General features: G+C 36.3%; 1 protein-coding gene across 1 annotated transcript in view; it reads left to right on the top strand.

The window, feature by feature from the left end:
* Nucleotides 1-14,742, top strand: part of ipo13b (importin 13b) — a 50,935-nt gene that overhangs the window by 20,522 nt on the left and 15,671 nt on the right. The window contains exons 4-11 of the mRNA XM_016559941.1: nt 5,848-5,988; nt 7,620-7,761; nt 9,224-9,390; nt 9,757-9,877; nt 11,374-11,521; nt 11,887-12,068; nt 12,162-12,188; nt 12,998-13,132. Of these exons, the coding sequence (XP_016415427.1) occupies nt 5,848-5,988; nt 7,620-7,761; nt 9,224-9,390; nt 9,757-9,877; nt 11,374-11,521; nt 11,887-12,068; nt 12,162-12,188; nt 12,998-13,132 (1,063 nt within the window). The remainder of the gene's footprint in view (nt 1-5,847; nt 5,989-7,619; nt 7,762-9,223; nt 9,391-9,756; nt 9,878-11,373; nt 11,522-11,886; nt 12,069-12,161; nt 12,189-12,997; nt 13,133-14,742) is intronic.

The following is a 14,742-nucleotide window of genomic DNA, read 5'->3' as shown; positions in this document are numbered from 1 at the left end:
TAGTCGGATCCAGTTGTGAGATCTTGTGAAGTGTGCATTTGTATCCTGCATGATCTTGTGTTCTCTGTGTGACGGTCGATCCGTGTGAATTGAATGCTGACAGGAGGAGAGTTCAGCTTCACTGGAGACACGAGATCGACAAACTTTAAACTCGTGACAATCCACTGCTCTCTTGTCTCCTCTGAGGCTGGGACTCTAAACAGTGTTCTGTGCTCGTCTGTGCAGCCAAAGACAGAACAGTTAGCATGTTTTGCTCAAACTTTCGCCATGGCATTAGAACTAGTACACAGCTGTCGCTTGCAAAAACACAATAACGGCACCATGGGTTTAAATGTACAGATTAAGGGGCGGTAATAATATGAGATCCCTTTCCCACGTCACCAAGGGAGCGAAATCTGAAGCGCTCGTTTTCTCAGACGCTTGCAGAAAAAGGCTTCCCAAAACAAAGTTACTGGGTTAATCTTTTTCACGTTTCCTTGGTTGGTAGATGCACTGGGGACCTGATTGTAGCACTTAAAACCTGGAAAAGTCAGATTTTCATGATATGTCACCTTTAAGAAATTCTTCAGCTCATTTTAATTACAGACATAATTAAACTGTGAATTAATTCCTCCTCAGTCAAATGCTGACAGCGCTGAATAATTAATTAGTATTATTAATGTATCATTTTATTAATCCATCATTCCGTTATTTCACTTAAAGCAGGGTTTACAATGTAATGATTGGATGTAATTTTGGGGTTGTTTTCTTTATAAAAATGTTTTCCCTTAAAGGAGCGAGATCAGACTCCTCCATGGGTCATATTCAGCCCTCGGGACATGTGTTTGACTGACAGTAGATTTGAGGAGTAAACGCATGGACAGCTAGTGTGCGAGTTTTTCCTCTGCGCTGTCATATTGTGATCTGCTACTGAACGTGATGTCTGTAGTTCGCTCTCAAACACCCAGATCCCAGCGTGAGGTGCTATGAATTCAGTTCGGCCGGTGTGTCACCTGCTCTTAAAGGTCATATAAATGATTCTCCATTGATTTTCGTTATTCATTTCACCTTTGTCCTTTTCTCCATCATGCCCATGCCTCGTCCTCTCTCGCCATCCTCTGTCTCCATCACCACATCGCCTCCTCTCACTGATTAAACACATTACAATTAAGCCTCTCGGGAGGATGCCATTGGATCAAATGCATCCTGTTGCCAGGCAACTCATTTCATCTGTCTCCTGGTGTTTGAGGGTAATTACAGGGAGAGGGAAAGAGGGAGCGTCTGTGTCTGTAGAAGCACAGTAAGATATCACACGAGAGTGTTTGAGGTGAGAATAAATCTGCGCTCTGATGAAACAAACTCAAATTTTTTAGTCTGAGAGACAAGATGGCACAAACACAGATGAGAAACTCTGCCTGCATGTTGTGGTTATGACATATGATATAATCGGCGATTATTATTTTTAACACCGACTAGCAGTTTAAACATATTGTGAAGTCATATGAAGAAATTTAAGTGGTTATTCAATAAACACTGTGCCGTAGTAGATCATCTTGAAGCATGCACGAGAGCAGTAGTGATGTCTGATTTGAAAATTAATGTATTTTGCTTGAGACTGATCAGTGGTCAGCTCAACATTGAGCATCCCGACACAAACAGGTGTGCAGTGACTAGCAGTGACATGCTGCGTGAATCTTCCTGATGGTGTTGAAAGCCCTCCTTGACCTTGAGTGTCATTGATGTGATTATTTATTTATTTAGAGCCTATTCTAGTAAAAGCATCTTAAAACCAGAACTCATAAATAAATGCACTCGCCAGACACACTGCCTCACCAGCCATTAGATCAATTAAACCAGGAAGGACAAGGTCACACGGCAAAGAAACGCTGTGCTTTATACAGGCCATGTCATACGTATAGGCATGGGTCATAACTAATTTACTAGTTGTCCAACAACCTGTTTTGTATTTGTTAGTTTAGAATTTTGTTGTTGTTTTTTTTGCTACATTTATTTTTTTACTTATATATATATATATATATATATAAGTAAAATATAACCTATATTTTATATTACATATATTTTACCAATGCTCTTTAGGGTAGCATTAATTTGATCAAAATACAGTAAAAAATATATATAATAATTATATTATTAAATATTATAATTTGTGTTATAATAAAATATTATATTAAAAATATTATTATAATTTTATAATAATAAAAATAATTGTTTTCTTAGTTTATTTAAAAAAAAAAAAAAATTCTATGATGGAAAAGCTGAATTTTCAGCACCATTACTCCATTCTTATTGTCCCATGATCCTTCAGAAATCATTCTAATATGCTTAAAAAAAACATTATTATTCATATTATAATCAGTGTTGAAAGCAGTTGTGCTGCTTCATGTTTTTGTGGAAAGTGTAATGTATTTTTTCAAGATTCTTTGATGAATAGAAAGAACATTATTTATTTATGAAATAGATAAATATTGTTTTCTTTTGTGACATTTATAAATGACATTTTTTTTTATCAGTTTAATGCATCTTTGTTGAATAGAAGTATCAATGACCCCGAACTTTTGAATGGTAGTGTATTTGTTTGGGTTTATTCCACCAAAAATTCGCTATTTCTTTATTGTTTTCCCTCCTGTCATTGTTGAAACAAGTTTGCCTTGATTCAAAGTTTCCATTGACTTGAAATTTGTCTAGCACTGAAATCAAGCTGCATGGCATGAAATGTCAAAATGCCAGGCAGAAGATAATGAATATTTAATACAATAATGGAGAGCAGGATTTGACTTGACTCATAATTGATTCCAGTAGAGTTTGACATCAGTATGTTTAAAAAGTAAACGTTGCATTGTGTGATTGCATCACCTGTGAAGGATGCATGCGATACTGCATTATAATTTGGACCGAATCTAGTATCTCTGAAAGCAGCATAAGGTTGCTGCCTGCTGTTTGGTACAGCCTTCACATTGATTGCCTGCGATGCTTTCAGATTCTGCCAACTCACTGGGTTTTGGAACAGATCGTGTGTTTACATACTGTAGTACATCAATATCTTATTTCAAGAAAAGAGCAAGAAAAATCGTGTTTTCCATGATATGACCCCCTTAAAATTCTTCTGGGTGGTTTAGTGTGCTCTTGGCAGCATCTCTTTCCCTTCAGCACTGCAAAAAAAAAACAACAATTTAAAACCTTACCGAACTGTGAAACATCTCCCTGGTATGTCATACAGATTCCTTTATAATTTATCATCATCATATTACATCACAATCTCTGAAATATCATCTCATAGATAGATGTGTAAATGTTATTTTATAGTAGTTACTTTTTTTTTTACTACAAATAAAACTAAACCGATTTGAGTCAAATGTTAAAAAAAAAAATAAAAAAAAAGCTTTTTTTTTTTTTTGCCACCGATCTGAGTAAAGCCTAATAGAGGAGTATTTAAGGGTGCAACAGTGTAGATTTTCCTCTGTCGATTGCTTTAATGAAGCACTCTGATGTGCCTGTCGAGAGCTGAGCCTCTGACAAGCCCGTGATGAGCCCGTAATGAGCTACTGTTCATACTTTTTCTTTGTCCGCTCCTCATTAACATTTCCACTCGTGTGTCCTTCCTGCTGTTGACACCAAAACGAGGATGAGATGACAGAGAGCGACAGGGAGAGAGAGAGAGAGTGTGAGGACAGATTGTTCCAGAAACGCTGAGATGGCAGCAGGAGTGAGGAACATGACAGAAGTTGATGTGGGAATGAGGTAACAGCTGTAGACAAATGAAGGAAAGCGTGATGATTTCAAGAGAAGAGAAACTACATTGTGCAGATTAGAGCTAATGTTGTTTGCTGTGTTTTTGTATGGGAATGTGTGTAGAAGTAAATTAGCCAAGCAAGTTGAAAACCACTGCATCATGTGAAATCACTGCACTGGTAAACCTTCCATTTAGTGTATGTGTGTTATCAAGGGCAGTGATTAGATTAAAGAGTTCACCTAAAAATGAAAATTTTCTGAAAATGTACTCACCCTCAGGCCAACAAGATTTAGATTAGTTTGTTTCTTCATGGGAACAGATTTGGAGAAATTTGAGTCAAATGTTAAAAAAAAAAATAAAAAAAAAGCTTTTTTTTTTTTTTGCCACCGATCTGAGTAAAGCCTAATAGAGGAGTATTTAAGGGTGCAACAGTGTAGATTTTCCTCTGTCGATTGCTTTAATGAAGCACTCTGATGTGCCTGTCGAGAGCTGAGCCTCAGACAAGCCCGTGATGAGCCCGTAATGAGCTACTGTTCATACTTTTTCTTTGTCCGCTCCTCATTAACATTTCCTCATTAACAACGTGTGTCCTTCCTGCTGTTGACACCAAAACGAGGATGAGATGACAGAGAGCGACAGGGAGAGAGAGAGAGAGTGTGAGGACAGATTGTTCCAGAAACGCTGAGATGGCAGCAGGAGTGAGGAACATGACAGAAGTTGATGTGGGAATGAGGTAACAGCTGTAGACAAATGAAGGAAAGCGTGATGATTTCAAGAGAAGAGAAACTACATTGTGCAGATTAGAGCTAATGTTGTTTGCTGTGTTTTTGTATGGGAATGTGTGTAGAAGTCAATTAGCCAAGCAAGTTGAAAACCACTGCATCATGTGAAATCACTGCACTGGTAAACCTTCCATTTAGTGTATGTGTGTTATCAAGGGCAGTGATTAGATTAAAGAGTTCACCTAAAAATGAAAATTTTCTGAAAATGTACTCACCCTCAGGCCAACCAGATTTAGATGAGTTTGTTTCTTCATGGGAACAGATTTGGAGAAATGTAGCATTCCATCACTTGCTAACCAATTGATCCTCTGCTGTGAATGGGTGCCGTCAGAATGAGAGTCCAAACAGCTGATAAAAACGTCTCAATAATCCACAAGTAATCCACACCACTCCAGTCCATCAGTTCATGTCATGTGAAGCAAAAATCTGTGTTTGTAAGAAAAAGTTGTCCCAAATTTGACCATTTACTCTCTTAATACACATTCCTGGTCCTATTGTGAATGGACCATTCATTGTAGTGCTGGGCGGTATGACAAAAAATGTATATCACGGTATTTTTCAAAATTATACCGGTTTCACGGTACATGACGGTATTTTTTTTTCATGCATGACCGGGTGTTAACCATATTTTCTACTGATTGAGAGAGGAAATACTGCAGGGACCCCTTTCAAACAGTGTCGCGTTCCGAACGATGTTTAAGCGACATATTGCGGTATTTAAAAAATTAATATCATAACAAAAATAAACACCAGTATTCGGTATGAACCGGTATACCGCCCAGCACTAATTCATTGCACCTTATTTTACAGGGAAAAAAATAATCAAAAAGCATCAAAAAATGTAATCCACCTTTGAAATGGCTTTCCTTTTCAGCTAATATCACCTGTGCTGCCCACTTTTCACCATCCTTTTTTCACCATATTTTTCCTTGTTGAATATGGCATCTACATTTATGAATTTGGCCGACACTTTTATCCAAAGCAAATTGCAGTGCATTCAAAATATACATATCACACATAGAGCACTGCAGTGATGACGTATTTTTGTAGGCCAACTTGGAAGTTAGAATCACCCTGGTTCCCTCACCAACAATTTTTCTGTTAGCTTTTGGATAATTGCAGAAAATAAGTCTGTGACCAACAAGCCTTGGGGTTTAAACGGTTTTGAATGTCACCACAATTAATCTTCCAATAAGTCTTTCAGTCTTTATTTCTAAAAACTAGTTAGAATAGCTACAGGAAGTGAAGTTTATTTCACATTACAAAAGCTAAATGTGTTGCTAATGCTAATGTTGTTTCGTGTTGAGTCCTGAACATTGTGTCCGTGTGTTTCAGGTACGTGAACACTCTCCTGAAGTTGGTGCCGCAGGTGTTGCAGCTACAGGAACAGTTACGAGACGCCATACAGAATGGAGACATGGAAACGTCACATGGCATCTGTCGAATCGCTGTCTCTCTGGGAGAGAATCATTCAAGGTACAAACAGAGATATATACTGATCAGTAATTGTGAACTCTGTGTGAGATGTGTGCATGTACGAGTCTCTGGAGGGATGCTGTTGTAGTAATTATGGTGAGATTTTCACTTTGAAAGCTTCTGGTCTCTGTGGATGTTCTCTTGCTGAGTGAGCAGATGATACTCGGCTCAGGGTTATATCTAAGGCAGTGTCCCAGTAGCCGATTCAGACTTGATTTTGGTCAGGCATGTTACACCTACAGGCAGTTTCTGCTGAAATCTCACTCCATTCGTCGGTGCTCTGTCACACTCTCAAACTAAGAATGGAAGCAGGTGTCAGACTAAATGACAATTCCTGATGTTTCTCTCAGATTCCCTGTCATGTGACGCTGACAGGAGTGCACCACATTTGACGTCAACAACAAAAGATAAAGGAGGGCTTTTCTCATCTGAAAATACAGTAAAAACAGTAATATTCTAAAATAGTACAGTTTAAAATAAATGTTTTCTATTTAAATACATGTTAAAATGTAATTTATTCCTGTGATACAAAACTGAATTTTCAGCATCATTACTCCAGTCTTCAGTGTCACATGATCCTTCCAGAAATCATTCAGATATGCTGATTTGCAACATTTCTGATTATTATCAATGTTGAAAACAGTTGTTCTTCTGAATATTTTTGCGATTCTTGAATAAGTTCAAAGAACAACATTTATTTGAAAAATAAATCTTTTGTAACATTATAAATGATTGTACTGTCATTTTGACCAATTTAATGCATCCTTCCTGAATAAAAGTATTCATTTAAAAAAAAAAAAAACTTATAGACCCCAAATGTATAATATTGGCTGTAAATCAGTTTTTCATTCATTCATTCATTAATTAATTCATTCATTCATTCATGCATTCATTTTTTTTTTTTTGTGCTCACCAATTTTCTTCTTTGCATTTCTCCTCTTGTCTAGTTTGCTTCCTAGTTTAGTTGTCAACTAAACCTGGCCTTATATATTATGAATATTGTTGGCTCATTGACAAATTGCTTTTGTTCCTCATTTATAAGTCACTTTGGATAAATGCATCTACTAAATGCTTAAATGTAAATGTCGTCAATATATGTGACCCTGGACCACAAAACCAGTCATAAGTGTCAATTTTTCGAAATTGAGATGTATGCATCATCTGAAAGCTGAATAAATAAGCTTTCCATTGATGTATGGTTTGTTAGGATAGGACAATATTTGGCTGAGATACAACTATTTGAAAATCTGGAATCTTGAGGGTGCAAAAAAATCTAAATATTGAGAAAATCACCTTTAAAGTTGTCAGAATGAAGTACTTAGCAATGCATATTACTAATCAGAAATTAAGTTTTAATATACTTACGGTAGGAAATTTACAAAATATCTTCATGGAACATGATCTTTACTTAATATCCTAATGATTTTTGGCATAAAAGAAAAATCTATAATTTTGACCCATACAATGTATTTTTGGCTGTTGCTACAAATATACCCGTGCTACTTAAGACTGGTTTTGTGGTCCAGAGTCACATATTTTGTATCCCTAGTAACAAATATTCTCCAAATATGATGTAGTGCTGGTGATTGTGTTCCTGTGTGATGAAGGTCTGTTCTGCTCTTCTCTCTCAGAGCTCTGTTGGAGCAGGTGGAGCACTGGCAGAGTTTTCTGGCTCTGGTGAATATGATCATGTTCTGCACGGGCATCCCTGGTCACTACCCCGTCAACGAGACCACCAGCTCTCTCACGCTCACCTTCTGGTACACACTACAGGTGAGCAGTTGACATCTTAAACCCGTCTTAACACACACAGGCTGCTGTCTTATGTATAGGACACTTTTAGCATCAGTAAACATGCTGATTGATCTTAGAAACAGGCCTGAAAGGTTTGTATTGTGTGTGGAGGTTTGTTGTGTTAATCTTTATCTCCAGCAGTAATGGAGAGTCTCTGTTAGAGACATTGAACTGTATCTGAATATACACCTGTGCTGTGTGTTTACTGCAGTGTGTGTCACGTGTTGAATATTCAGGAATGTCCTTTGCTTGTGTCCTTGCGCGTGCTTTCCAGTCTGCATTAGCTGAATATTTTATGTGTATGTTTTTTTTGCCGCTGTACGGAATTGAAAGAAGCTATTGGATTATGGACACTTATATTGTTTCTCCATTAAGAAATGAAGTATTAGCGATAATAATTTTTAGTACAAACCTACCACTATCCTACCGGTGTGATTTCAACTTCAACTTAATCAAGTTGCATGCTTTAGGTGACTCTTATGTGGTGATTTTTTAATTTGAGGGGTGGAGTTGGGGTATTTTTTAGATGTATTTTTAAACTAAAATCATTTAATCTAAAAACGTTTCATCACACAGTGTATTTATGTTATAATTTATAATGTTGTTGATTCATATTTATATTATGAGGAAGGTATTTAAAAAGAACTTAGATTTTAAACTATTTATTTTAACTATAAAAGACAAGTAAACAGTCAGTAATAAAATAAGAACAAATAAATGACAAGCAATGGCCAAATAAATACAATAAGATACAACTTAAATTAACTGTGCTTTGATTTTCACGTCGGTATAACAATAATATTCAGGTACAGAAATACCACAGAAACTGAATTATCTATTCAACTTTAAAATAACTTTGGATAGTCTTTAATGTATAAATAAGCATTAATGGCAGACAGCAGCAGGTTTATTTAGGTTGCTGTCTCTTTAAGACCTCATGCACGGATCTAAAAAATAAAAATTCTGAAAATGTTTCCAACAATATCGTTTCTCTGTGCCTTTATCGTTATGGTTGTGGTGTGGACTGTGCTATTCTTTAATATTAAAGGGGTCCTATTATGTTCTTTTACAAAGTCTTGATTTTGTTTTGGGGGTGTACTAGAACATGCTCTCATGCTTGGTGGTTCGAAAAACACATTATTTTTCACATAATTTACATTATTAAAATACCTTTCTCTCCTGTAACTTTCTAGATCTTTTTAATGCCCAAACATACACACTACACACTGACTAAAATTAAAAAAGTGAAAAAGCATAATAGGACCCCTTTAAGAACGATTTTTAGATCTATATCTTTATCGTTATCTTTATAGTTATCGTTCTTGGTGTGAACGAGGCTTAACACAGGGTTTATTTTGTGATACTGACCCAGTGACTGTATTCTCCCTTACTTCAGCAGTAGTGTAGTGTATATTTGTTGATGATTGCTTGTGTGTTTCAGGATGACATCATGTCGTTTGAGGCAGAGAAACAGGCCATTTATCTGCAGGTCTACAGGCCTGTGTATTTCCAGCTCGTAGACGTTCTGCTGCACAAAGCGCAGTTCCCTACGGATGAGGAGTATGCTTCCTGGTCATCAGACGAGAAGGAGCAGTTCAGGATCTACAGGTCTGGTGTGTGTGTGTGTGTGTGTGTGTGTGATTCACATTATCATGGGCCTGTTGTAACATTTTCTTCTACACTCAGCAGTTTCATGTTGGATTTGCTGAAGTGGCATAGCAGACAAAGTTGCTGTTCTTGTTAGCAATGAGCAAAATTAAATATTAAATATTGAAATACTATTTTTTAAATTGTAAATTAAATATATATTTTATATTTAAAGTATTTAATATAATAAAATGTTAATTCTTTATTAATTATGTGTGTGTGTTGGGGGCATTGTCTTTGAAAATAAAACTAATAACAACACAAAGGGTTCGTGCTACAAGGAGTGAAGGGTTGATAATACGACGCATTTCTGTTTGGCTCTTTTAGAGTGGATGTATCTGACACACTGATGTACGTCTACGAGATGCTGGGAGCCGAATTACTCAGTAACCTGTACGACAAACTGGGACGAGTCCTCACCAATACAGAGCCAACAACAACATGGCAGGTCAGAAAACAATGGATTTAGTCTTCAGTTTTCATTGGTTTTGCTGGGTCATTAAACATTTGAAGCAAAAGGGCAGACTTTTGAGGCTAGGACTGCATGATTGATAAAACCAAAATCACAATAATGGCTTGGTGCGATTATCAAGTCTCAAAGGTTTTCATTAAATAAATACAAGCGCTGCATGTTTCATAGTGAAGGGGTGGCACTAGGGATATGCCGGTATCAAATTTTCATGTTGCGATTAATTGCTAATGCTTTTATTACGGTATACGGTATTATCACAATATTGAAATTAAGTTTTAAAAAAGTGCTGTCATAATACAGTATAACAGGTTTAATAACTTTTTTCTTATAACAAAAATAACTGAACATTTAAATGCAATAAAGCAATACCGTCCGCACTTGTTTACATCAGAGTGCGCATGCGTCTTTCACGCAGCATACAGCGGTGTTGTGTGCTTTTTGACCAATTTATGGGAAAAGTATTCTTAAAATGCATTCAAAATTCTGAATAATTTGTAATATATAATTATTCACGGTATTTAGAAGTGCCCACGATAACAATATCGTGCATATTCATTAACGTGATATATCGCATTACCGAATACCGGCACAAGTCTAGGTGGCACTGTGTTCATCTACACACGAGCAGCTCATGATCTGGTGTTTTCAGCATCTCAGAACAACTTGGTTTGTAGTAAATACTCTTCTACACAAAATCATCTCTGCTTCTGCCATGATTTTGAGTCGCTTCTAAGATGCATTTGAAAAATCAGCATGCATTTGAAAAATCAGCAAATGAGAGCTTTAATGGCTTCCTGCAGTCTTTCGCCAAAAAAAAGCTTGCTGGTTAAACATTTGGAAATGAAGAATTAATAGATTATTAATTTATTCACATAATTTTTTATTTTATTTTTATTTTGAACAAAAAATTATATAAAACTAAATATACAAATATTAATATTTATATATTCATTCAAAATATATAAATATATTAATTTATATAATTATTATATATTTATAATTTATAATATTATTAAATCTGTTAATTCATTAATACTGTAATAGATTATTTAAATATTATTATAAATAGTTGTACTGTAAAATAATATAATTATTTTACTGTTCTTAAATACTTGTTTGTTTTTTATTACTGTGAAATATATATTTTAAATTATTTTACAGTTACATTGATGTAATCACAAAATTTTATATAATTGCATAAAAATTGTGCAGAACTAAAAACAAACTGCAAAAATTATAATTCTATATACTAATTATATCATTATGATTATATAAATTGATATATTTATATATTTGAAATTAATTGAATTTGAATAATAATATTAATTTAAAAATACAATATTAATATATAAATTATAAGTTGCATTTTCGATTTTTATCAGGAAAAAATGCTGTTAGATTTTTTTAACCAAATCTTGCAGACCTACATATGGTGCCTTTTAACAGGATTTTGTGTAAATTTTTTATTCCAGCACACGGAAGCGCTGTTGTACGGATTCCAGTCCATCGCCGAAACGATAGATGTGAACTATTCCGACGTCATCCCAGGACTCATCGGTCTCATTCCAAGAATCAACATAAACAACGTCCAGCTGGCTGACACGGTCATGTTCACAATCGGTGTGTGCTCGCATACTGGTGCTCCTATAGCATTAAAAACACTCATTTCTAGAGATGGTCCTCACTGCAGAACACAAGTTCCAGGTGGCGTGGTTGGATCCAGATCCAACTCCTCCCACCTTACATATACCTAAACCTACCAATCTCCACCCCCTAGATGTGGATCCAACCTGGATCTTGTGTTCTGCAGTGAGGGGCTACTGCATTTCTATGTGTTAGGAAATTGTCATTTATCATCTCAAGCAATTTGGGCTGTTTTCACACATTTTAGTCCAGGCCAGACAATTACACACAATTACTTTCCCACGCAGATACCCAGCTTTGTGTTCCAGCCAGATATTTACCCATTACGTCTCTCCCTGTAGGAGCGTTGGCAGAGTGGTTGGCGGATCATCCGGTGATGTTGAGCAGCGTTCTTCCGCTGGTTTTGCAGGCGTTGGGCAATCCAGACCTGTCTGTTTCCAGCGTCTCCACGCTAAAGAAGATCTGCAGAGAGTGCAAATACGACCTGCCCCCATACGCCGCCAATATAGTCGCTGTTTCACAGGTATTACACGCTCTAATGATGATACTGACACTTATGGGACAAATTTACAGTTTTTCACCTTTGAATGTTTGTCTTTTTCCATTTTTTTTCTAGGAAGTACTTATTAAACAGATCCATAAGGTGAGTTTGTGTTATGAATAAACCCATTTGTTTTTGCTCAAACAAAGGCAATTTTTATAGAGCTGTAAATGGTAATAATTTTGTTTATGAAATAATTTCAATTTAAGTCACTTTGCATAGTATCCTGATTAGGTGTAACACACAAAAAAAGTCTAATTATTTGTCTTTTCCTTTCTGTTAAAATCTAAATGAAACAAAAATACAATCATATTTACTTTTGTAATACATTAATGGTGTCATTTTGCACAATTCATTAGTGCACATCATTACAAAATTAGTTTTTTTTTTTTTATTCAACCACCTCTCGACCACATCTTTGTGATATAAAGTTTACACTTATGCAGTGAAATCTTATTGGTCTGAAATCGAGTCCATAAAAAGTTGTAAACCCATAGTATATATGTACAGTATAAATTGAAGTGTAAAACACATTATTACACATTTACTGGTGTGGGTTTTTCATAGAAAGGGTTTTTAATGGGATTTTAAAGATTCTACAGATAGCTGGGCATAATTGTTTATTAAACATCAAATATGTTCTCTTCGGCTGTGATTTTTGGCACTTTGCATATTTTTGGTTTCTGTACCCAATATTTAAAAAATGTACAAATGCAATAAAAATATTGGTATCGGCAAGTACCAAAAATAAAAGTATCGGTATCGGGCGAGTACTGGAAAAAGTGGTATCGGTGCATCCCTAGTTTTTTTGCTTTCATTGAGGGCAAAAACATTATTTGAAGCTGAAAATGTGTCTCGCCTAGTTATGACACCGTTAAATCTGTTCGTCTTTTCAATCTCTTTCTCTCTAGACGAGTCAGTGTATGTGGTTGATGCAGGCTCTGGGCTTTCTGTTGTCCGCGCTGCCGGTGGAGGAGATCTTGAGGAACCTTCACTCTCTGATCACCCCGTACATCCAACAACTGGAGAAACTAGCAGGGGAGACGGTGAGACATTAAACCCCTCGACTGACATCCTCTCAGGCCTGTAGGTTTGTTTATTGGTATCGTGTGTTGGTTTGGCCCGGTTGCGTGTGAACAGACTCTGCATCTGCGTGTGCGTGTCATAGGATGGAACATTTCTCAGCAGGAACAGATTGGCATTACTCTAGGCACTGGAAGAGTTAACCGCAGGAGAAATCGACTTAATGTTACTGAGAGCCCTGCGTGGATTCATATTAAGTAACTGACATTTCAAACACAATATGGGCAGATATTTGATCTATTTTTGTTTCACAAATAGACGTGCCAAAAAAAAGGCTAAAGCAGGATCAATGGAAAAACTGATAAAACAGCAGACTAGTGAACTGACACTGTTTTTAAATAGATCACATTCAAACATTCACTCTTTTGCCGTCAAAACATCCTTTTAAATACAATAAGTGCTGACATTATTTGTTTTGATGTTCATGCGTGCTAAAATTGTGTGTGCTAAATTGTCAAGAGCAAAATTCTTTGTTAGTGATGCACTGAAATGTATTCACCTGAAAATATTATCCGAGACAAAGTTTGATTAGTACTTTTCCGATCAGTCAGTGTTAGGGATGCACAGATCCTATACTCGGTATCGGTATCAGCTCTGATACTGGCATTTTCTGCCGGATCGGGTATTGGTCAGACGAGACCGATCCAAATCCAATATTCTGCGTATACCATTCTGTGTTATTGATAAGCCCCACAAAAGGCAAAAAACTAAACAAAAAAACATTATAAAGCACCATAAAGTTCTCGTGCACTATATTCCAAGTGTTCTAAAGATGTTCCATTGTTTAATGTGAGGTACAGATGAATATTTAAGTCATTAAATTCAAATTCACGTAAACTCTTCTCTAAGCTGCGGCTGTCTGTCATCCTCCATTCAGCATTCAAACTGCGTGACGTGTTCAGTTATGACAGTCAAGACGACGAAACTCTCTCCAAGAGCGCACAGTTTTGTTGATTTTGATTGCTTCCATTGTCCTTTGGATAAAAGCATCTGCTAAATGACTAAATGTAAACTGAAGTTTAAAACTGTTAAAAGAAAAGGCTCAATAAACTATCGCACAGATATAATATACTACACATCAGTATCTCTTCTCTTTGTGCTTTGAACTTTTCTATTCAGAGCGCTGTGACTCCGTGTTGCTTTAAGTGCAACATTCTGTGCATGGGATGCGCATAAGCTCTTTGTGCCGCTCTGTACTGAGCCTTTTGTATTATAATACTTTTGCGCAATAAAAGATTATTGATAGCCTTTTTGTTCTGTCCTATCTATCATATGTTGCTGCCTCCATTACTGTGCTATGCATTTACAAGAAATGTCTTTTAATTTATAGTATACATTAGGGTTGTGACGGTGAGGAAATTTTCCCACCGGTTAATCGACGTGTGACAACACCGGTATCACCGCGGGGGCGGGGGCGTTCCCTCTTTTCCTAGCTTTCCTTCGCTTTTAAATAGCTTGTAAAAGCAGTGTGCGCATTTTACTTTCACTTTGAAATAGCGGCAATTCGGCGTAAAGCAATTGTTCGTTTTTAGTTCGTTTGAATTTTCCCTCTTTTCCTCGCTTTCCTTCGCTT

The sequence above is a fragment of the Sinocyclocheilus rhinocerous genome, unplaced genomic scaffold (assembly GCF_001515625.1).
Source record: "Sinocyclocheilus rhinocerous isolate Xijiao unplaced genomic scaffold, SAMN03320098_v1.1 scaffold228, whole genome shotgun sequence".
Taxonomy (NCBI): domain Eukaryota; kingdom Metazoa; phylum Chordata; class Actinopteri; order Cypriniformes; family Cyprinidae; genus Sinocyclocheilus; species Sinocyclocheilus rhinocerous.
The sequence above is the reverse complement of the archived record's forward strand: the minus strand, read 5'-3'. Positions and strand labels throughout refer to the sequence as shown.